The 25,399-nt window shown below is 38.3% G+C and overlaps 1 protein-coding gene and 2 long non-coding RNA genes across 8 annotated transcripts; all 3 read left to right on the top strand.

Moving 5' to 3' along the window:
• Positions 1-1,041: 1,041 nt before the first annotated feature.
• Positions 1,042-1,359, top strand: LOC136265679 (uncharacterized). The gene is made up of 3 exons (XR_010705680.1): positions 1,042-1,147; positions 1,198-1,258; positions 1,322-1,359. It is a non-coding gene; the product is annotated as an uncharacterized lncRNA (long non-coding RNA).
• Positions 1,360-6,935: 5,576 nt separating this feature from the next.
• Positions 6,936-9,753, top strand: LOC136265627 (uncharacterized). 2 transcript variants are annotated; one of them, XM_066060533.1, is made up of 2 exons: positions 6,936-7,009; positions 7,959-9,753. In XM_066060533.1, exon 2 carries the CDS (start codon positions 8,007-8,009, stop codon positions 9,621-9,623), a length of 1,617 nt encoding a protein of 538 aa, XP_065916605.1. In that variant the 5' UTR covers positions 6,936-7,009; positions 7,959-8,006; the 3' UTR covers positions 9,624-9,753. The 2 variants fall into 2 exon arrangements, with proteins under 2 accessions (XP_065916605.1, XP_065916612.1); XM_066060540.1 differs by having other exon boundaries at positions 6,956-7,009; positions 7,971-9,753.
• Positions 9,754-10,620: 867 nt separating this feature from the next.
• On the top strand, positions 10,621-20,370 carry LOC136265658 (uncharacterized). Of its 5 annotated transcripts, XR_010705671.1 has the most exons (10): positions 10,621-10,671; positions 13,479-13,529; positions 13,994-14,071; positions 14,134-15,634; positions 16,788-16,858; positions 16,915-17,005; positions 18,800-18,965; positions 19,023-19,096; positions 20,095-20,190; positions 20,256-20,370. It is a non-coding gene; the product is annotated as an uncharacterized lncRNA (long non-coding RNA). The 5 variants fall into 5 exon arrangements; XR_010705673.1 differs by lacking the exons at positions 10,621-10,671; positions 13,479-13,529; positions 13,994-14,071; positions 14,134-15,634 and adding an exon at positions 15,844-16,718 and having other exon boundaries at positions 16,769-16,858; XR_010705672.1 differs by lacking the exons at positions 10,621-10,671; positions 13,479-13,529; positions 13,994-14,071; positions 14,134-15,634 and adding an exon at positions 15,843-16,718 and having other exon boundaries at positions 16,769-17,005.
• The last annotated feature ends 5,029 nt before the right edge of the window (positions 20,371-25,399 follow it).

Genomic DNA, 25,399 nt, shown 5'->3' with positions numbered 1-25,399 from the left:
ACTTTTACTCTGCAGGTCTCCGGATGTATCAGCAAAATAGCTGTAGGTAATGCTAGTTAATGCCCCTAGACAGAGCTATAGGGGTGGGCATTTTGCCCTACCATCACAGTACTGTCAGTAGTTCTCGCAGATCTTTGCCCAGCCATCATCAACTGCTGTCAAAACATTAGTCTTCTCCCCCAGATCCTTCCTCAAGCGCACTTATCACACAAAAATCAGTAACTTAATTAATTTAGCAGTGCACAAATAATTCTTGACAGCTTATTAGCCTCATACTATATTAAAGTAAACGTACCGTATTGTAGAACCATGGCATACCACCAGAATCCAGCTTGACAACTATCACGTGGGGGAAATTTCGTGGAAAGTCCCTGATCACCTCAAGCGGACACACGCGATACGTGGTTTTTAATTGAATGTTTAAGAAAATTGCAGTCCATGCTGATTCCATGTCTTTGAGAAACTACCCCTTGTGAGAAACTACAACGCTTGAGCAGCGCTTAAAGAAAGAAGTAAGAGTCTAGAATGCTGAGTACTCAATGATATACTCTATATGCTGGTATTGGAGGCTAACGAAACGAGGAGTGAAGTTCGCCTCAGTGTGTAAAGTGACACATCGCCCGCAATCGCCACACTGATTAACTGTGAGGGTTTTTGGACCTGTGCAGAGCTGAAAACTTCTAATGCTACTAAGACTAAGTAACAGCAAATGCTGGTATTACGTACCTCATGGCGAGATTGTCAACAAGGTGTACGGACCAACTGCCACCTGCCACTTACATCGGCAGAAGTCCAAGAACTTTGGTTGCAGGTTGAAGAAGTAACTAGCGAATATAACGTGTGTAATGTTTGTATGTACTCATTCATACTGCATACTGGTCTAAATGGCTGAATTGATATACAGTGAAACCTGACTAATCAGGTCTCTGTGTAGTCTTTTAAATCCCCAAATGTGTTGTTTGTGTAAAAAGTGACAGATTTTTTTAGGTGTAAAAGCTATATGTAATAAAGCTATATGTATTAAATGCCCACCTTTCAGTTTTTACAGGTTATCTGGTCATAGCATGCAGTTCACCCACTAGCAGTAGCAGTTGGATATGGTCACATAACTTGTGACCAGGCAGAAACTGAGTGTGATGAATTTCAGGTCAGTTAATATATAGAGGAATTGTACCATATATTGTGTTCTTTTTGTAGTTCTCAGTTGTCAAGTATACATGGACTGTAGTGACATATCAAGGGTGTTATGAATTTCCAGGTCAGTCTACATAACAAGGAATGTAGTTGTTTATTATCTCAGGTATGTTTTCTGAATTTCCAGGATCAGGCGTACATACTGTTATTGTGCGACCAAACTTTTAATACCCTGGTCAGTTTACATTTGGTGCATAGTGATATTTTCCAGTACCCAGATTTAGGGATATTGTATTTAATACCCACTTGTTGGTTTTTGTAAGCCACCTGGTTGTAGCAGTTCACCCAGTAGAAATTGGATGTGGTCTTGCATAACTTGGAACCATACAGGAACTCAGATGAAAAAGAGTGTTGTAAATTCAGGTTAGTTAACATACAGAGGAATTATGTTGTTGCAATTCTCCCTCAGCTGGAAACCTATTATCCAGACACCTCTATATTTCAGACACCTCTATATTTCAGACACCTCTATTATCCAGAAACCTCTATTTGGGCACCTCCATTGCCTGCACAGCCTAAATTAGTCATGTGGCTTCTAGTTTATTGACCACAATGAAGTTTGCAGTTGAAAGCTGTTTGGTGGCTTGTTTATTCTACTAATGATAACTACCACTTGGTTGCTAGGTGATAATGTATTTTTTTAAAGCTAGGGGAGGGACCATGAATGCTCTGTAGTGACTTCAATTCTGCACACTAAACTGCACAGCACAACTGATAGCAATAACATTACTTTGCTTTAGCACAGTTTAGGACATTCCTGATACAGTAGTAGGTGCCAGACTGGCTGGATAAGAGAGGTTCCATTGTACTCAGATTGTAGGTGGATTGTATTTGATGCCTGCTTGTCACTCTGTAGTTAAGCCAGGAGGATCCACCAGCCTGGCATGTTAGTTTTTTATACATTATCTTCTTACTTCAGTACCTGCTTGTTGGGGGATTGGTCTCTTGTGTTGTCAGATATTAAGCAAGTTCATTTGGTGCTGGAGGTTAACGAAAGTGATTAGATCAAGGATCAGATCACACTGATTCACCATGTTGATGCAATGGGTATTTTAGACGTATGTGTAAGCAGTGCCAATTCACTGAGATCCATCAGGTGAAACTTCTAGTAGCTCAAATTCCAGTATTATCTCGTGGCAGGATTGTTGACAAGGTGGACGGACCGAATACCAAATAACCGTCGCTCTGTTATCATTTGTGATCTCAGATGTTTCCGGATTATACTGTTGTGGTGGGACCAAAGTAATATCAAGGTCAACAATGAGATTTATCTGGCCTGGTAAGATCTTAGCGTTATTGTTTATGATCTCTTGATTTTCCAGGATGAGGTATACAGTTGTGATGGAAATAAACTAATTCATAGGTTACGTCACTATCGCATTTTATAGTCAGAATTTTATTGTTAATATCACGAACGATTAATGTGATGTATTTTGTTATGTAACATGTATATTAAGTGACATACATGATGAAAGCCACAATGGGAGTGGTTAGGGTGGGTAATGCTATGTAGCTAACAAGCTGGTTTGAGCTCTACCAGAAGCTTGACAAGCGAGTTGACAAGTCACAAATGTTAAGCAAGTTTAATACACCATGTGTGGTGTGGCACAAGAATTATGTTTGAAACATCTTTCTAGTACTGTATGTTCTTCACGCTTTCACACCTTATTTATAAGACTTCTGCCAATTATCAACGCTCGCATGAGGCATGGCACTAAATAGGAGTTTTAAAGATTTCTGCTTAAAACGCCTTCCCTAGAGAACTTACGGTTCTGCACGCTTTCACAGCTTGTTTATCAGACAATAGGGCTTGTGTCCACATCGTGTCTTTAAAAGTTATTATAGGGATTAGAGGTTTGATTGAAGAAAATACACGTATGGACAAACCAGAATTAGATAATGTCAGTGCTATATGGACTATACAAACACGGCTATGTTGACTGGTATAACATGATGGTAAGTGTAACAACATACGGTAGAGAAATAAAGTGAAATATGTGTAAATACGCCTATTTTTATATTTTAGCGAGGTTGCAAGATGATGATGGTGACTCCTAAAGATTGTTTTTACACGTAACGCAATACAAATCCATTGAGCATAATCCAGGGCTAATACCGTATTTCTATATTTATAAACCGTTAAAAATATTTCGTCAAAGCTAGCATCCGACGAAAATTAATTACGCGAAATTTTTTTACTAACGTAATATTAGAGAAGTTGAATAAATTCAGTAACTGCTTTCTGTCGAAGCTTGGCCGTTGGCCTTTCAAGAGTATGTCTTTGCTGCAGTATTTTAATAAGACAAGAATGGCCTCCTACATCCCAGGGGAGAGCTGCCACTGGGTCCTCGCCTGGGGATTTCGCCGCCAGCGATAGCTTTGGCAATGATGCCATGCCATATGATAGACAGCTACTACAGGACCCATTAAATGAAGTATAAATATATGCGAATATGTAAATTGCATGGAATGAGCTTCTAGCTACAGCAATTCCACTCCAGTCCACTCGGCTTGAGTTTGTGACCGGCGGACAACTCTCAGGGTGCAGCCTCCATGGAATGGAGATGCCACACTTAAGTTTCACTGCTGGTTGTTCTGCTTCTCCTAAATACAAAAAGGACAGTATAATTTTAACGAATAAATAAAGCTACATAATTCATTGCTAAAAAATTTTCGTCACTAGAGGACACTGGTGAAAAATGTTTAACACGAAAATTTCACTCGTGAAAATTTCTCGCAGCTTATATTTATAGAAATACGGTATTGCAAAACCGTCCCTACACACAAATAACTCACAGTAGTGGCCGCGCGTCTTTTAATTGGGCATGCGCTTAGTAGTTTCTTGGCTGTGCGACTCACTACCGTGAGTCTTGACCAGGGCTTATGATAAGAACTTTTAAGTTCAGGGCAACTTCCCTGACAAACTTGCAGTTGGTTGGACAAACGTGTAGTTGACTGGACAAACACACAGCACTTTAACCTGAGTGTTTTGTCACAGCCACAAAACTGCTTTAGACAATGGCATTCAGAGAATGCTTTGATATTTACAAAGTATGCAAGGTTTTATTGTAGTAGAGACCTGTACACAGGCTAGCCACTTTTGACAAACAAATTGCATACTTTGTGGGTTACTAACAAAATTACAGAATACAGGGGCCATCATCTAAATTACTAAGACATACATTACTAGGATTGTTCAGGTTACTGAGCTATCATGAGTTAACATACATTCATCCCAGCTGGACAGTCTGGTATCACAGTTATTGAAAACTTTCTGAACCTGAAACCCCCAATAAAAATTTCTAGATCCGCCAATGTTACAGATGGAATTTTACCCATTTACCAACCATAGTTGGATTTGGCAGGACATCATGTCCTTTCAAAATATAAAGGTTGGTTGCTAGGAAAAGCTACATTCTTGTTAACCAAAGGAGGGACCATAAATGCCAACTCCTCTGCTGTACATAAAATTATAACTGGTATAGGTAAGACATGCAGTGCTAGGATTCTTCAGTGGATAAACAACTCTGGAGCAATGATGTAAAGCAAAACGGTGATTATTACATCATTCCTGAGGGGTGTTTATTACAAGTTTAACAGCAAGTTAAACAGGGTTAACTAGCAGGACACAGTGGCGGATCCAGATGGTTTCTGGGGTTTCGACAGAAACCCCCTTTTAAAATTAGCAGTCTAAATACATAAACATTGTTGCACTGACAATTTGTCATATCAAACAACTATGTACCACTGTATTTCAGTAGCATGCAAGCAGCTGCACTTAACTAACACCATTTATAGCTATTAAACCCTCAGCAACACCACTTTTCATCTCTCACTGCATTGAAACCGATCGAGATACTCTAATAAAGCAGTCAAGTAACTACTCTAATAGAGCAATCAAAACTACAGCTTATAGTCACAATCTTTGGCCTATAGTATTTGCAGTTTAAAGCATCGGATTTATTGTAATTACTAACTAAAAGTAGCCTAAAATTCACTCTCAGAGCTTCTAAAATCTCAAAATTGTCTGGAGAAATGTCATCAGGTGCCTTATTCAACTATACCAACTTTCAGAAACCCCCTTTTAAAAATCCTAGATCCGCCACTGTGACAAGCTTGCCTGGATTGTCACTATACCCAGACCAATCATGCACCCCCCCCCCCCAGCCCATTACAATAATTTTAGCACGCACTTCAAAGAGGTCTATAAGGGGGGCCATTCCAGCACATTTTCAATAAACAGTTAGCGAGTTGTTATCTTTCCGTCCCACCCACCTCCTCAATCTCTTCTTTCATTAACTACAAAATAGTTAATGTGACATGGGCAGTGAGTATTATTTAGAGTATTACTTAGTGCTCTTTTGTCTCTGAGGAAGTTGAAAAGGGTTATCCCCAAATGCAGAGGAAAACTAACTGATGTGTCATTTTCAGGAAGTACTTGAGCATGAAACAATAAGAAGACAGACATGATGGCTAGTATGTAGGCAGACAATTGCCCAAGGGTAATGTCCTGCAGGCTCTGGTGTTAGTTGAATCTACTTATGTAGCACCAATATCAAGCCCATAATCCCATCCTTTATAATGCATAGCTTACATGGATGCATTCCAGGATCAGTGTTTGACTCATTGAGTCTGTACAAAATTGCCACAGGAGTAGTGCTGTACACCTACAAAATTTTTGTCACCCATTAATTGCCTACCAATAATTGGCAATAACCAGTTAATTGGTTTGTTTGTATATTGGCAGACATAATGTGAGTCAACAAGCCTACTGGAAGGTTTAGGGTGGTACCAAAGTGACCATCAACAGCTTGTCTAGCAATAACAGTTATTACAATCACATATTTACATGTTCTTTGAGGTTATATTATGATGTTAACACTTGTCAGCAGGTTATGGTTTACCAAGTGGGTGGGTAATAACTGGTTTAAAGGTTTCTTCACCAGTTATTGGCTGACCTAGACAACACCAGTTAATTGGACACTGGTGTACAGCACTATACACAGGAGTCATACAAAATGACCATATTTCAGAGTTTACAGTGTATGGCGTAAACTAGCTAGCAATGAATCAGTAAAAGTCACTACACAACATTATTTCACAGTTGAATTGATCTTACTAATCCAGGACTTTGCAGAAAATTCTGAAGAAAAAACAGCACTTGTACTCGTTAAAACGATAATTATTTTGAGGCGCTTAACACCGTAATGGAATTTTCAGTGATTTCAAAGACAAAGTATGAAGTTTAGTCAGTAGAAGAAGTCCCAATATAATGCACTATGTATTACTCTTGGTGATTTTATCACCCACACGATCTGTAAAAACACTATTTTCAGAGGGGGTTTCAGCTGAAACCACTACAACCCCACTGTATCCGCCACTGTGTAAGCCCTGATTATAGCCAAGTAGCAGACACGCATTTACTTTAAATAAGACATCTAAGTAGACACTTCCTTTAGTTCCTTATGAGACTTTGATACATACATATAACACACAGGTGCGTATCCAGGATTCTTATAATGGGGTTTCCATCAGTAAGAATATGGACAGCTATACGGTTAAAAGAATTGTGTAATATTAGCACTAAACTATACTCAGCAATAATCAATAAAACAAATAGTACATTACTATAATAGTTATATATGCACCTTCTCTTTGTTTGAAAAAAGCCATCTATCATCACCTGTGACTTGTTAGAAGGCATTTCCATGGTAAACTTAAAAACCCACAATCGATTATAACAATACTCTAATTATAGCGCAATTGACTTGTATTGATGCTAGTGAGACTCACAGTGAAAGACTGATTCTGAAAGGTAGCATATTGTATTTGTACCTCTAGTTAGATAGTACTAATAATTGCATACTTACTGAGGCAGATTATTTATAAATTGTCTTTTTTTTGCTGGTTTCCTGAATCCCCCCTCTATACGCCCTTGGCACACAGTATATACATGCGTGGAGAAAGCTTCATATAACCACTACATTTTGTATGACAAACTCTGTTATGAGCTAACTGACTTATGGTATGATTAGTCTGATGACTTTTGAGGCAAGTTTGGAACAAAATTATAGTAGAGACATTTATGGTCTATTCTATGAGGTCATAAAATAGACTATAAATTTCCTTGAGTATATACATTACTTAATATCAAGAGTACATAATAAAAATAGGGAGGGAGAGTGTCTAACTGCCAATGCAGCCTTTACAAAATCACTGGGTATTATTGAATAGACGATGATCTTTGAACAAATTAACACTTTTACTGATTATAGAGATCTGTTGATAGGTGTTGAGTGCTGTTGATCAGGTGTTGAGTGCTGTTGATCAGGTGTTGAGTGCTGTTGATCAGGTGTTGAGTGCTGTTGATCAGGTGTTGAGTAAGGTAAAGCTTTTGTTCTGTCAATGTATTGATGCTCTATACTACACTGTGATTTTGGCTGAAAGTGTCCTAGTTAGACGCTCTCCTTCACTATTTTTATTATGTACTCTTGTTAATATACCACAATAATTACAGTAGATGGTCTTTTAATAAGGTCATGAAGTACACCTTGTTTGGGACCTGCATGGCCACTATAATGAGTTGGCTTGAGGTTATGAAGTATGTGTCTGAAACATAGCTATACTTGATTGGTCCTTGGTCATTAAGAGATGGCCACTCAGCAAGAGTTGTCTTGTTCTAACATGTTTGATATGGAATTTGCTGATTATGTTATGAAATAGTACACAAGTGTATTGTTAACATCATATTCCTGTTCAAACAGGTCCAACTTTAGCATTCGCTGTGCAGCCTGAAGGTCTTAAAAATAGAGATGTGGTATATTAAAAGGCAAAGGTTTGAGGATCCAGAGCCACTGAAAAAGATAGCTGAGAAGTCATTAATATCAAATCTTGGTCACATGGCTGATAGCATCTCTGGCAGATTCAGCTGTGATGGAAAATTGAAATTACTTCCTGATAGGACAGTGTCAGTAGTTTATAAGACTACAGTACCACATAATGTCCTTTCAACTACTGCAGTAGCTAAGGAAGCTGAAGTGATGTGGTGTTCCATACAATTTCCTGGTTCAGACCAAACAGCCATGAGTAAGTTACTTAATGCGTGCACTGTTGCTAGCTTTGGATACAAAGGAGATAGTGTGATTGACAAAAACTATCGTAATGCCTTTAAATTAGACCCAAAGGATTTTGCAACAACATTTCAACTCTGTGACACTCCAATTCTTGGAGATATTGGACTAATCAATCCAAATTGTGCAGCTGTTAGTTTGCAAGCAGAACTGTACAAGTTGAACATCTATGTACCTGGTGGCTTTTTTAAGTCTCATGTTGACACACCTCGGTCAGGACAGATGTTTGGTAGTCTTGTGGTTTGTTTGCCAACTCAGTTTAGTGGTGGAGAGCTTGTTGTACGTCACCAGAAGAAAGAAATAAAGTATGATTGGTCTTCTACTGCCTCTGATCCATTGGATAGTTTATGTTGGGCTGCATTCTTCAGTGATATTGAACATGAAGTTCTTCCAGTTACTGAAGGATATCGAGTCACCCTTACATACAATCTCTACTATGGTGCTGATCTCAGTAGATCCACAATCAACATAACGAGTAACCCTTTTTTCAGGACACTTCAAGCAGTCCTCAGCAATCCCATGTTTATGCGTGATGGAGGTGTACTAGGCTTCAACACACATTATTCTTACACATTTGATTTGCAGTGGACAGATTTGTTTGTTAACATCAACTTTTCTGTAGGCAAGGCAGAGATCATAAGCAAGCTACAGAATTGTCCTATTAAAAAATTTATTAGCAAATCAAATATAGATCAAGAAAGGAAATTAGAAGAAGTTAGAATCACAGGCGATGATAGGAAAAAGATACTTCAAGTTATATCCAGCTCACCAATTCATCTGAAATTAAAAGGTGCAGATTACATTATATTCAACAGTGCCAAGCTCCTAGGTCTGCATGTTCATATCAAACCATTACTGAATTCTCGGGGGGGATATGCACTAAGAAAGCCTGATGATTTTAAGCACGGAGATTTTTATTATGACGAATATGATGATAAGCAATCTTTAGGTGAACTGTTTGGTCAAAATCTTTGCAAATATAAACGTGAGAGTATTACCTGGTGTCAAAATCCACACTTCAATGAACCAGCTGCAGCTATGTTATGCTATGGAAATGAACCACGTTTAGAAGTGTTTTACAAGGCTGCAGTTATTTTGATTGGAATTCCAAACTGGAGTAAAAGTCGCCAACAGCTGGTAATGCTGATTGAGGGAAAAGATCAGTCTGGAACATCTGTGAAGATTAAGGATAACGCAAAAACTTGTTTTACAAGTTTTAGTAGAGACAGCTATAGTAGCACCTGTAGTTCATTTGAAGATACTGAAGCAAATAGTGACAGCAGCTCATTTGAACAATAAAACGTGTGTATTGCTATTTACTCTTAAGCTAAACTTTGCAGAGATTGTGTGATCTTTATAATGTTTAGGCTATGTTCATGTACCTTAAAGTATGTTGTAATGAAAGTTGATGTAGATTATTAGTGGCACAGCCAGGAGATTTCTTTTCAAGGTAGAGTTAAACAGACCACCACTTAATTAGTACTTTAATTATCACATTATTCGCTATTTTATAACAAGCTTATGAGGGATATGAATACAATACATGCATGTCCTCCCAAGAGAGCACAGTGCTCGAGGGAGAGAGCGTATATTTAGTCGTATCCCGAATAATTGTGTTATTAATTATTGGTTGATTTAGGCACCTGTTACACAGTAAAAACAAACTAGTGAACGTCACTACTAAATGTAGTGAATGTCACTACCAATGTCTGCCACAATACTCACTATTTTTGTGTAGTGACGTTCACTACTAATTTTGTAGTGACGTTCACTACTAATTTTGTAGTGACGTTCACTACATTGATCACCAAGTAGTGACGTTCACTACTAATTTTGTAGTGACGTTCACTACATTGATCACAAAGTAGTGACGTTCACTACTAATTTTGTAGTGACGTTCACTACATTGATCACCAAGTAGTGATGTTCGCTACAAAAAGTAGTGAGTATTGTGGCAGAGCAATTCACTACTAAATTTTTACAGTGTATTAGAGACTTGTTTACCTTTTGGATAACGATTTCACAGAATGTGTGGAGCACCTATGTAGTGTAGTCACAAAGCATAATCAATTATATACCACAGTTTGCCATCAAGTTTAACAGCAGGTTAAACAGGGTTAACTAGCAGGACGAACTTGCCTGGATTGTCACTATACCCAGACCAGTCATACAGGTTTTGACCCAACCCCCCTAGCGCATTCCAATCATAATGAATGAATCCCGATATGCGACGGGAAACAGGCGCTTGTAACCATGGAAACCACTTTGGTGCGCTTGTTTAATTTCGCTCAATGCGCTCAGATCATAGATGCAACCAATTGCAACTGCAACCGTGGATAATCAACAAGTAGGTCAAATGAGTAACAGTTGTTATGAGTATGTTTCCTCGTGTGTATACTCTGGATTCATTTGTTTTCACGCTTACAGGCTCTGCCTTACTTCAGTATTCATACTCCAATGCCTGTAGCTAGCTGGTAAAGTAAATATTGAGGGGAATCAGAAATTTTGGTGGGGTGATGGGTGAAGGTTTATATAGCTACACTAGCTGCTGACATACAAATGTGCACAATAACTACACTCACTACAGATGCTGAACCTGTTGTACACTTAATTTGTGTGATCAAGTGTGGGATTGACATCGTAGTGGCCCTAAGTGTATGATACCATGAGGCACTAACTAATTACAATCGAACAGAGATTTTTCTTCCATGAAAAATTAAGTTGGATCATCCCAAAGGGTACTACTTTTAATGGTTGTGTCGCCATTTTTAAAAAAAGTTTAATATAATTTCTGTTGGTTGTGCATGTGATTTAAAGCAAGCTGACTTGGAATCCACACTTTCTAGTTGTATGTGCTATTTTGCTTATTCGTAAAATTTAGGCTCTCAGATATTTAGTATAGGTAGTCATATACTGTTTGTCATTTAATAAACCAAGACTGAATCTGAGCACATCTTTAAAGTAAAATTTAACAACTGTCTGGAGCATCATTGGATTGTTGAGCAAGCTCAACCTAAGTACAGTGAAATTGTTACCATTTTAGAAGAGTGGGGGGGGGGGGGGGGGGGTTGTCTTCCTACCACTACGTAATTTATGCACTTACCAATGCTTCCCTAGGCCAATACAAGGAATTCTAATGTACTTATCTTCGCCTCTTACGTAAGAAGCATTTCTGTTGGATAGTTTTTGGCTTGTTGTTAAGCACTCGAGGGGTGACACAAGACATAAGGTAGATGTCAAATCCTCAGTCAGCTTATGGGTACGGGGCTTGGCATTGATAGGTGCATCAGACCAGTGTAATCAGGGAAGCACTATATGTGTGCAGCAACTGAATTCACCACTCTCCACCAGGGTTGATTAAATATATCAGAATTCAAGTTTGCTGATGTGACAGGTGACCCCTACATAATACATTGGGTACTGCTGTTTAAATGATTATAGGAGACTCTACCAGGAGTAAAAATGTTCACTAAATAAATGTGAACACTCTCCAGTATATATAGGAGCCTTTCCCTGATACCTTCATGATTACTGCAGGAGTATCTTACTACGTATGCATGCGTGTACACACATGTGTGTGGTTAGAGCACTGGCCTGTTAATTAATTGAAAGGTTCCTGATATTATTCTCAGTTGGAGATGTTGCTTCCTTGAACAAGAAACTTTACTCACATTGTTCCAGCTGTTAAATGGAGACCTGGTGATGCGTCAACTGGGGAAGCAGAGTACTCACCCAGCTGTAACCTCAATTGGTACCTTGTGTTAACTGGGAAGCTAATTCCCATGTCTCTCACAGTGGATGAACGTCCAGGTGCGACTTGTATGCCTACACCTGTGAGATATGGTGCAGCCTCCTGTAGGTCGCTAGTCATGCCCCTGGAGATTTACCTACACGGACTTGTAGCACCTGAGGAGTGCACAGATTGCATGTCCCAGTGCTGGTTCACTGGGTAGCGTCTTGCTTTGCACGTGTGAGAACTTTGCTGCTGACATCTACGCCATGGGCCTGGAAATGCACCACTTGGTGGTATTGCTAATGGCAACGCCCTTGTCCCTGAATAAGTAGTGGAGGAAAGGGGTTTCCCCAACAGTGGCCTTGCAAGCCATCAATGGGCAAAATTACCTTACACTAGCTCTTAACACATTTTATATGCTTTTGCAAGTGTCGGCCCAGGTCAGTGATTCAGGCCACATTATAGTTGTAGAGGTTGACCTACCTTCCTAGAGGCTTGCTGACTTTTGTAAAGTCTCTCCCTGAGATCACTCATGTAGAAAGTCATCTAGTCAGAGGACAGTGAATTAATTTATCTACCTTTGTTTAGACCAGTGGTCGTACAGTCTTCGTATGTGTATGTGTAGTGTACATACATCATACGTATGTTTATCACTGCTTAGTACTGTCTTGTCTGAACAAAACAATATTTGATCAGAAATTCGTAAAACTTATTCATATGTTGAATATTTTCTTTACCTTGAAGCATCATTAAGTTTGATATGCATTTTGTCTGGGTGAATTTTCTACCAACAGTGAGTGAATTTTGGATGGACTTCCGTCCGAGCATGCGCAGTATGAGAAATTGCTACCAATTTTGGTCAGAAAGTGTAATATGTACATGTCTGACCATTACTTCAATCACTGCAGCTTTATATTTAGTCTCTGTAGCTCTGCTCATGCAGGTTGCTAGGCATTGATTACTACAAAACTGTAGGTGTTGTGGGCCGGGGTTCCCACTAGATGGTGCACCAATGGTAAGGTGGTACAGTCATTTTTGTTTGTACACCCTATAGTAAGGCCACTCCAAATAAATTGTTTAGGTTTCCTATCCACCACCTGCATCTGGTTACTGTCAGCTCTAAATATTCCATTATTCTGTATTCTTCCATTATTTTCCGGTTATTCTTGCATACTGTACAGGCTCAGTAAACGTGATCTTGTAACAGTGTTAGCTCATGTGTGAGCAATGCTATCAAGTCAACACAAATTTGCATTTGTACTATTTTTGCATCTTAAAAGGAAAGGAGTGGCCTAATCAGAAGTTGCAAAAAAATTTGTATCAGAAGAATTGTATGTATTTCTTGACACGTCATGGGGTTCACCCAGTCTTTTCAAATATCTGTGTGGTGTGAATGTCACCTTATTCCTTTCTACTGACAGTGACTTAATTAGGTGGGATCATCAATGGTGACAGCAGTAGCAGCAGTCCAAGTATGTAAGAGTTTACGTATATTTGTATGTATGTATGGTACAGTACTTGTATACATGCATGTAATTGCTCAAGATGGTACAGTATGATTTGTATTAATTAACCTACTTGTCTGGTGGAGTTACTGGAGGTGTGGTCACTGGATCTTTTGCCTTTGGAAGGAAGTGCCTTAACTCACATTGTAAGTTTTGTGTTGATCAACCTCTTCTACCAATGCAAACTCTGGAGGCTGATTAGGTGATTCAAGTGTGCGTGTGTGTGTGGTACAGCACAACGACATAACCATGGTGCTGTAATCATTTGTTATGATAAATTGTTGACTTCAAGGCTGCACTTGACTGTGTTATAGAGCAAACTACGTATAATGACTAGATATCATATTTGTGTTATAAGAGTGCAGTATAGTACAGTACATAACAAACAAAACGGAAGGAAACACATGCAGTTACTCTAAAAATCCTCCTAGGTATTCCTTGTGTGGTATTGTTGGCTCAGAAACTCTGCTAGTGGTGGATATGACAGGGTCAAAATGGCAGTTATTAAGGTGAATCAGTTCTATGTGTGTTTTACCAGTCTCAGTTGTCAACAAGTTGTCTACTGCTATAGGGCTATACTTCCTCCAATGATATGAGAGTCTGTCCGTGCTCTTGCTAGCAACATAAATGGGTATGTCTTATAGTGTTGAAGCAGCAATTAGTTCAACTTGTGTCCCCCATGTTCCCAGCTTGGACATGTTGCTGATGTGTGTATCAATAGATTGGGACCCTATGATGTGTGGTTTGAATTTGTGTTTGTTGCTCTTCATAAATTCGGCAATGTCTGTACGAATTTTACTATGCATGTCTTGGTCCTAGTGAATGGCAAAAGAAATTGCCCTAAACAGACAATTTCCATCACCTAACACTCTTTCCATTTGTCGCTCTTGCTGTTTAAGGAAAACCTATGCTATAGTGTAATTTCGCTTTTCTTGGCTGGAATTAAAAAGGTGGAGAAATTGTAGAGGTATGGGATTGTCAGTAAAAGTGGCTCCTAACGGTTTGTTGTATATACCAGATGCCAGACCCTATATGTAAGTATCAGTGTGCATTTTGTCACTTTATTATTTCTTTTACCTGGTAATAGTCCTTGACTGAGACTTTGGGTCCAACAGTTCTGCTAGTGCTTGCCTCTGTGCAGGAAAATGTCATTTGATAATATTTTAATTTATGTGTACACTTACTAATCTCCATTGTAGTGGTTGTTCTCACTTCATTGCTGTCTGTTAAGGGAACAGAAAAACTTGTGTGATCTGAAAAGCAAGATAAGGATTGAGTACTCGTTATTATAAGTTACTGTCATAATTACTTGTAGAAGTGGTAGGCTACTGCTTCACTATAGCTGTGTTGCTGTCTGACAAGATCCTATGTATATTGATGCATTCTTTTTTTAAACAAACTTTCTTCAGTCTTCCTGGTCCACCAAACTTCTTTTTGTCACGACAGTGTTTACAATTTCCACAGTCATTTCTGATGCAGCCATCACATTTGCCACATCTAGTTTGTTTGTTACCTAGCATGTATAGCATAATAATAAATAAAGTGTGCTTGTCAAATGTATACTTGTTTGCTGCTTTTTTAACTGAATGGGTATGTCAATAGTATCCTCAATACTAGTTGGATTTTGTGTCTGACTGAAGTGTATATACACATATATTATTATTTATTTCAGGCTATTGTATCGCTAAACATACATAGTTAGTTGTACTGTACTGTATGAATAAATAAGTGTGTGATAGTGTACCTGGCCCAGTTCTGTTGTTTTCTCTTTAGTAGCTTGATCGCTGATAGCATGCGTTCTCTTTGTGAGGGACTGAATAATATCCTCTTTTCCCTTTGCATCTGATTGGCTGTGTACATATTATGCATATATGCAAAGCACATAATTATGCTTTTATTAACTAGTATTTAGCTTACTATAAAGTATTCTTTCTTTTGCGACCAGGTCTGTTTACTGTGGACGTAAACTTTAATTGTAATTCCATTTTTTCCCTGGTACAATCTGCTCCTTGTTATTGAATGATGCATTTACACTAGATGCACTGGAGTGAACTGTACATGCTGCATTGCAGGTTAAGATTAGCTTCTTCAGTGTGGCATTTATGTGAGGTAAGCATCCATGTAAAGCAGGAGTATCATTGCTTAGTACGTGCTGTAACTGTGTTAACAGAGACTGTGTTATCTGCCTATGAGTATCAGGAGCTAGAAGAATAAAAATAAAAACATGAAATGTGTAGCTGCTATATTCTTTATAGAAATTATATTATGATCTGGTGAATTGAAATAATGTTTATATGGGCACAATGTGGAGCCAAAATCTGTAGTGCACGAGGGAAGCAAAAGAACCTTTAAGGGCAAATTCCATAGACTCTATACACTTCTGTAGCTATTGTAGCATTGGAAAAAAACGGCTTTTTAAAAATAATACTAGCACTATGTATACAGTAACCATGCATGCTTGCGTGCTCATACATACATTACTTCACTTTTTGGAGTACGTACTCATCGGGTAAATGCATATGCTATATTGTTCCTGAAGGCATAGAGTGTATTAGAAAACAAGATGTGAGATTTATTACCAACCTACAGTAAATAGTTTTATCATTCATGTCGTATACATGTACTGTACAGCGTTCCTACTGTTGTATTGTACACCATGATGTATGGTATTCTACAACCTGGGCTCATCGAGTGCACTTACAGACAGTTTTTGAATGGGGATTGTCTTCTAGTTGTAATGCTGGAGGTACCATTATTTTAACAATTTAAACTACAACTATCTCAACCGCTCTTTTCCATATTTAGTAATTTAGTAAATAAATTACATGTGCACTGCGGGGCAAAGGCTTTAATTGTAGCAAAGTTCAGTATCTCAGGGTTTATCATCTTGAGTTGGGCTGATAAATATCCGTCTCATGTATCATCATTTGTCATGCAGACAGGTGAAATTACCATAATCAGTTACAAATTGTTGTGTATCAAACTATATGTAACATTTCTCATTAATGCTACACATCATTCATTAATGTTGTAATAAATTGTTGGGAAGAGCAGTAAGTAAGGACAGTTGTTGTAAGTTGATGGAGTCTCCAGCATTGTACAGTCCATAAGTCCAGTCCACTTTAGACTGCTTACTAGTTATCACTGATTTGGAAGGTAAATGATATGGATCTTTCTTCACTTTTTCTTCTTCTTCATTGCTGTAGATTACTTCATAATCATTAGCAGCAGTTATGTCATCAGCAGCAGAGATAGTATCCATGGCCTCTTCACAATCATTCTTGTCAGACTGGAGGGTATGAATTCTATGAAGATGCTTACACAAATGGCCATTGACATAATCATAACATAGAGGGTCACACTTGTACAGGTGATAACATAGACCATGGCAAGTGGCGCACTTCTCTTCACAAACACAGTCTTCACATCTAGAAGCTATTCTGGTAATTGTGTATCCTGGAAAGTGGTTTCCTGATCGACTGGGCATGTGCGATTGTGTATCAGAGACGTTCTGTGTGTATGCATAGATAATAAAAGTTCCACTATTATTTACACAAAACTTACGGTAACTTTTTCAGGTGAAATGGACATTCCCCTTTTATGTGCACCTTCAACTCTAAATGCAGCTCTGTTTGACTGCATGTAGATGGGCATAAGCTATACATGTATGTAGTGTACCATACCTTTCCAAGTACATGTTTGTATCAGTATCTGCATGTGAAAATTTACGGAAACACTTAGCCTATTTCTCTGTAAGGGATTAAACTTCCATTGAGCAAGACATCTTGCAGTATGGGTAGGTATAAACAGTGGACCCAGGGACCCAACGTTTGTGGAATTTTAGGGAATTTTACATACTTTTGGCACAATGTTTATATTCTATCCTTGTACTAAATAATTTTACAAGTCACAGTGGCTAGTCTCAAATAACCCAGACCATTCCTGTCATCATGACGGTTCCTTGCACAATCCCTAGAAATTATGTATGAGTGTCTCATAGGCCACTCATTCTTCACGCTTTCAGTAACTGTAGTATTAATCAAGGGCTTGTTTCTGGCAGGTCGTTTCCTTTGTGTGCTACATGGCATGAAGTCTGTTTATCGAGCTGCTGGTATACTGTACCTTACAGTAATTGCTTCACTGAAGCCATTTTCATGTGCACTGAAACTGGTGAATAATAGGCCAGTGTGTTCTTTGATTGTGCATCACGAGTAGCCTGCTAGCAAGAAATTTTTAGAGGTGCTTGTTATTTCTTAATTCAATTAAATACAGCAATGGCAGAAAGTGGATTAGCCATGTGAGATTAGCCGCTGTGACTAGCAGAGGTGTCTAGCAAAAGTAAAGAATTTATATAAACATCGCAAAGTACATGAAAAGTTGGGTCCCTGGGTCCACTACCCTTGCAGTATGGGTATATGGCAAGTCAGTGGCAACGACAAGTAAAACTTTATTATACAATTTTGTTAATACTGTACAGTATGTGTGTCGACTTAATGCCACATACAGAATGTACATACCAGTTCTGCTACAGTAATATTCCTGAAAGTATGTAACAAATGTAGGCTCCTTCGTTTCCCATTGCTCAACAAATGACTTAATTAGTGTGGTAAAAACAGCTTCATCAAGCTCACTCTCCATGACACATAATGTTTGGTACACTTCAAGCTGGTTTGGTGCACTAACTTTTGAACGTATGTTGTTGCGCCATGACATAATGAATACACACAACAGTAGTTAGTTTGTTCTGACATTAATAACATACTTGTCTACATGCCACCAACAAAGCAAATGCTTCAGCCCAGCACCGTACACCTCATGAGCTGCTTTCCAGCCAGTATTATCTAAGTAAATGTTCATAGACAAGATTTAAAACTATGGTAGTATACCGGCCTATGCCTACGTACGTAGTTGCAGCCAATATATACATTATACTGTACATTGTTATAACTATAAGTGTTACTGTTACACACAAAGTTCTATGGGCAGAGCCTAAATACACTCTAAACCAAAGCTGATTGTGTGAAATATACGTATCATTCATTTGTACAACAGAATAAATCATTGTTCTGATACAATAGCATAGTGCTGAGACAATGATCACTATTTTACAAATATATGAAAGACACATAGCACTTCACTTATGCACAAGTTATGTATTTCTTAGGAATCCAAATTAGAAATGTACAATTCGTGAGTATGGATAACACTGTTGTACATAGTTATTTTGTATGTTGCAGGGTGTAGCCAGGGTGACTCATTTTTAATTAGATTGGGTATGCATCAACATACCATCATCAGTCATAATCACTGACACTTGAGATTCTGGGGATTGCAATTTGATCTTCTCCAGAAAAAGTTTGATGACATCATAGTCTTCCCTATCAGTGATACACCATCCAACAGGTTGACCTAGAGTGTTGATATTGTTGTATATATGTATTATTGAGTTCACTTCAGTAGGAGCTACATACACTCTACATGTACCAGTATACAGTGTATATGTACCAGCTGCAAAGTCATCAGGGACCATTAAGGTGACCAACTTAAATTTGTATGCATTTGTACCATGAGTCAAGTCAATGCACATTATTTTATGGCTAAACTGTTGGTATAGCTGTTTCTGAAATTCAGTCTGATACAAAGGAATCCTTTGCTAAATGAGGAAATAGCTGATCTTCACTGTGCTGGGGCTTGTAGTACAGAACAGGGTTGTACTCCTCTTGCTGTAGGGCAGTGACTGCTAGTTGAACTGAAGTAGCATCATCTTTGTGTCTTATGACAGATTGGTCTTTGATCCGACATTTGAGATTAAGGACATCCCGTCTTTTTACCAGATGCCTCCATGTAGATTTCTCATTAAATTCTTTACGTCTGCTGCGATGCCCAATGTTTTCTCTGATGTCTGCAAAGTAAAATCAAAAGATTAAGATACCATTGCATTCATAAATACCATGCATTATCCTCTCTGTCGGGATTCCCAAACTGAGTTTCATTGCTACTTCTTCCTTAGCTGAAGTGGGGACTGGTAAAAACGCATCCTCTTCTTTTCCAGGATTGTGGTTAGAATGAGCAGATATGTATTTTACATCAATCTTGCCAGACTTGAGCCTCGTTACATACATCCAAGAGATGCAAACATCATTTAATTTTCTACTAGGCTTTTGGCGTGGTCTTGTCTTATCTGTCTTCCGTTCTTGCTTCGATTCCTTGTAGTTGCCATCTCTACAGCAGACATAGTAGTAACGCTCTACTGGTTCACCTAGATAATATAAAATTTAGTTATAAAGAACTAACTCATGTTACTTCATACCCTCAGCATCAAATGTTGTTAACATGTATGGTTTGTCATGTAAAATGTAGAAGGTATGAGTGCATGCCTCTTCATTTTCTTTCCATATCAAAAACTCCTCCTTATTACTGAACTCATGGTACTGAATGCCTGTACATGAATTACAACTTGTTGTTGATGTGCATTTTACATACCAAATTCTATGTTATGATGCTCATTGTTATGTGAAATTAATTGGGTTAGTGTCTGGAATGGATTGACTTCACAGCATGGACATTGAAATCTCCAGGGTGAATGATGCTGCTCGTGATCATGTGCTACTTGCAGATGATGATTAAGGTTTGTCTTTCGGGTGAAAGTTCGCAAACAAACATTACACTCAATTTTTTTCCTTGGTTCTACAGGCTGGAAACCACAAGTAATATACGTGAAAGTTCTAACCTTGAATTTACACGTATCAACATTATTTTATACATTGAGTGTCTTGATAAACTATTTAATTTACATGTAGATGTTAACCTAAGATACAGTGAACCTCAGGTAATACTTAATGTCTATACTGTATAGCTTAAATATTTCAAGGAAGAAAATTTTTGCTGATTTCGAGGTTTGGGGGGTTAACAGTGAAAATTACAGTCTTAAATATTTTTGAAATTGTTTGCAATCTTCAAACAGTTTAAATTAGGTAACATTGCTCAACCTCGAAAATTTTGCCCTTCAAAATATTTAGGCTACACAGTACGTAGCCTTATAAAAGTCCAAACTTGTAGCCTAGTAGTGACTGGATTAGACAGCTAAGTACCTTGTTGTCTGCACACAGACCACTTTCCACAAACAGCTTGTTCAGTTATGTGTCTACCTATGTATGTAATTATGAGTGGCTGGTGTTTCTGGTACACTACAGTATTTCTTATTTATTAAATGTATAACTGAAATTGGTTGAATACATGTTATGTCTCTTGGTCTTAAAAACTAATCTTATAAGTATTGAATGCTATATGCATCCCAGAGCTCTGAGAGTGTATGGGTGTCAGGCGTTAGGCAGAATCAAGGTGGCATCAGTTGGATAAGTTGTAATATAGTACCAATAGTTGAGGCTTCTTTATTGGCAGGAAAAGGAATGCATGCTGAAATACAAGAGTTAGAATACCAAAAAACTGCATGACAAGTCTACATCTCAGGAGAATGGTGCTGCATTCTAGAAGCCAAAGCCATGTGGTGTAGACATTTCTTCAGACATTAAGGTTTTACAGTGGAACTTTGTCTTGGTGGCCACCTCTGTAAAATGGCCAACTTTAATTATAAATTTCCCTAGTGGGACATTATTCAACTGTATTAAGCATGATGCAGTTTGATTATACTAACCTCGTTAAACAAATCATCTGGCTCTAGTGGATGAAGTACCTGTTGTAGTCCTTCGGTTAGCTCCAGAGGTTGTAAAAGCGCAATATCGTTTGCTGCTGCTGGTTCCATTAAGGTAGGTTATTACACGTGTTCAAAGTTCCCGCGGCGGGGTCACGAGATCCTGGTTGTTATGGCTACAAACGCCTGCTTCCCATCGCATATCGGGAATTCATATGTGACTGTAGTGCGCTATATCGCGTAAAAGTAACGAGTAATATGTAACTAGTTACATTTTTAGTGTAACGACCCCAACTCTGATAATTATAGACGCACACTCTGAAGAAGTTTATAAGGGTGGCCAGTCTGCATTCCAGCACATTTGATAGCAAGTTGTTGTTATCTTTCCCTCCCACCCACCTCCTCTATCTCTTCCTCCATTAACTACAAAATAGTTAATGTGACATGGACGGTGAGTATTATTTACTCCAATAAAGCAGTCACATTAAAATGAAATACTCTAGTAAAGCAACCAGGCTGAACCAGCTAAAGAATTCAAGACTATTTGTGACCCTATTTTGGAAAACCATACATTTGGGCACATGCAAAATTTGTGGGAATGCTCAATTGAAAATTTCAGCAATTTTTTTAAAATTAACTTTTTTTTTGCATATTCTGATAGAACAACTATTAAGCCTCCTTGCTGTGAAATTTCACACCCATAGCTTCTTTATTCTAGGAGATATACTCAATTATATCAGACCATGTAGTAGTTTCACAATGCGTGGGACAGCAATTAACTTACAAATTGGGTGATTTGTTCATTCCCAAAATCAAACATTTTCTTGTCTTTAGACAATAATACAAGTGATTTAATTGAGGAAAAGCACAAAGAACACATGATTAAACTCTCAAGGATCTCTTTTCATCCATTTTAGATTGTGAGAAAGGAGATCTTTGTCAACAAAGTGATTTGTCATCAATTTGTCACACCTGATCAGTATACACTTCTATAAACTGATAGTGAAAATTTAGTTTGTTATGTATTAGATAGTAAATTAGCCATATCTTTGGAATGATTCAATGTATCAACACAAAATTTTCACACAAGATAGATAACTACTCAGTGCTTCATTGTAGCTATAAAAAAGAAAATTGGACTATGTGCCCAAATGTATGGTTTTCCAAAATAGGGTCACATTTGAAACTTAAACATCAATGAAAATAGTCTGATACAGCAATAAACTTGCATTATTAGCCAATTATGGTGGTATAATTTTTGGGAATAATGGGAAATTCTCAAAAGCATAATGGGTTATTTTTTGAGCACTGCTTAAAAGCATAATGCTCAATTTTATAACCTAATGCCTAAACTTGTAACTAGGAGTAATTGTCTGAAAAGTAATTTAGTTGCAATAGTAACTAGTTACTATACATGTACAGTAGTTACATTGTAAATATAGGTAATTATGCTTAAAAGCAAGAACCCTTCAATTTTTGTTCCAAACTTGCTACAGCCACATTAAGTAGACAGATTCAGTGTACTGTTCTCTATGATTCAGCTTGAGTTACAGGCATCGCAATAATTAAAACTGACCTGAAATAGCCACAGAATTGTTATTTTAAGTGCATTGCATCCCTTACTGATGCATATCTGACCAAAATTCATGTTACAAAAGCTAAAAACAAGGCATAATTTATACTACGAAAGTAACTAGTAACTAGAGTACTTAGTTACCTTTCAAGAAGTAACTGTAACTAAGTTACATGGGATGAAAGTATTGAGTAACTAGTACTGTAACTAGTTACTTTTCTGAAGTAACTACCCCAAATCTGTTTGGTGCATGTTATTATTATGCATATGCATACTTTGTCATGGAACAGCAAAAAAAAAAATGGTTGTAAGTCCTATACACTAAGCCCAGAGTGATAAATCCAACATAATATGTATGGTGTAATATAAATGTGTAGTACAGTAGCTTCTTATCTGCAGTACTAGTACAGTATGCTATTTTGAAGTGTGTCTTTATCAGCAAAAGAAGCTTTATCATCACTATTGACGACGGGTAACTCTCCAACATCTGCAAAAATGTTGTACATGTGTAAGTAAGATTATATCCTGTACAACATACAGTAAACATACACTGTACTGTACTTATGTATGTACTATTTACTGTTAAACAATATACACTGTATATACATGAATACCTACCCACCTATTCACCTACCTACCAATCCACTGACTGAATGACCAACCAGCCGACCAACCAACTGACCCACCCACCAATCTACCTGATAAATAGCAGCAGTGTCACAGTCATTAGTAGCATTATTGCAGGAATTTCTTGGCTTCACCTTTACTTTTGCAACTTTTCTGTGCTGGCTATTAGGGGGCCACATTGTTTTTCACAGCTTAGTCTTTTTTGGGTATAGCAATGTAGTGCATTATATTACTTCATTACAGTATAAGTAATAACGCTATACAACGTGCTACAAGCATAACAATACACGCATTGTATAACATACATTTATTATGCAATAACACACATTTACACTACATCATGCATCATTAATAGCGTACCTTTAGAATAACTGCTGTATGCTTTTAACTCCAAGTCAGCTGGACTGCTGCTTTCAAGACCTACAATGAGAAAATTCTTTAAATATACATGTAAGACATTAATCGCATAATCATACAGTATTGTAGTACTGTATATTAGGGATCATGGAGATTTGGGTTTTCCTAGCCAACAAATTCACTCAAAAACCACCTTCACAACTCCATCCTGGCACCTTGGTAGTATTGGTTAGGTATAACCGAGCCCAAAAGTGCTTTCAGTATGATCCTATAGGCTTCCAATAAATTGTTACAAAAGTTTTTAAAAAAATTATTCAATGGAATTTTCTACTGCCTGCCTGCCTGCCTGCCTGCCTGCCTGCCTGCCTGCCTGCCTGCCTGCCTGCCTGCCTGCCTGCCTGCCTGCCTGCCTGCCTGCCTGCCTGCCTGCCTGCCTGCCTGCCTGCCTGCCTGCCTGCCTGCCTGCCTGCCTGCCTGCCTGCCTGCCTGCCTGCCTGCCTGCCTGCCTGCCTGCCTGCCTGCCTGCCTGCCTGCCTGCCTGCCTGCCTGCCTGCCTGCCTGCCTGCCTGCCTGCCTGCCTGCCTACCTTCCTTCTTGCCTTCAAGCAAGCGTAACTTGATAACGGCTATGGGCTTGGTTTTTTCACTGTTCGACATCGCTTCGTCCCGAGACGTTCCTTTTGGCATATCGTAGTACGTACAATGCACGCATCATGGACTTACCTTTGTCCTCCTTTGTGTCCCCTTTTCTTTTTGCTGACAGCCCAAGGTGTCAATTCACGGTAGCGCGATGCATGGCTTCCCTACAGTATGTTTGTAAACGGGAATCATTGGTATTTCCGTAGTGACTGGATTGATTGCAGAGACAATTCTAATGCTTTTCTTCATTTGTAATGCTGTGTAACGGGCTGAAAATAGCTAAAAACGAAGCGTAATGGCTGCTGCACTTTCGAGGCAGTAATTGATAGTTGGAGGTGTGTGAATCATATTTTCGTGGTGACTGGATTGTCGCAGAGGTACTTCTTCTACTGTTTTTCGTCTGTAGCACTGTGTAACGGGCTGAACATAGCTGTAAGCGAAGCGTAATGGCCACTGCACTTTTGAAGCAGTATTTGATAGCTGGGGCACATGTTCAGATGGAAGCATTAATTCTGGCGCCATCCTTTCTTTTGATGCGGTATGTGTGGGTTCACCAGTAATAATAATGTTACAAAAAAAGTAAACAAACAAGTTTAAGAAAAATTAGGAATTTTTAGTTCAATTAGGGATCATAGAAAAGAAAAGTAGGGAAACAAGGGAGTCACCTACACACTAGTAAACATTTAATCCCTAATTCAGTCTTGGTCTTGGGGTAGCTATAGACTGAATTAGGGATTAAATGTTCACTAGTATATCTGCAGGTGTTTCCCTACTTTTTTGTTTCTATGATCCCCAATAGAACTGAAAATTCCTAATTTTTCCTTAAACTTGTTATGTAAAATGTGCATAGTTTATTGATTATTAGTCTGAAAGACTGTAATCTTTGAGTAGTTCTTTCAAGTTTTAAGCAAGGAACATGTTCACAGGCGGGTGTAGCCAGAACATGGGTCAACCAGTCCTGACAATGATATTGAATTATTTTATTTATTTA

The sequence above is a fragment of the Dysidea avara genome, chromosome 1 (genome assembly GCF_963678975.1).
Source record: "Dysidea avara chromosome 1, odDysAvar1.4, whole genome shotgun sequence".
Taxonomy (NCBI): domain Eukaryota; kingdom Metazoa; phylum Porifera; class Demospongiae; order Dictyoceratida; family Dysideidae; genus Dysidea; species Dysidea avara.
The sequence above is the reverse complement of the archived record's forward strand: the minus strand, read 5'-3'. Positions and strand labels throughout refer to the sequence as shown.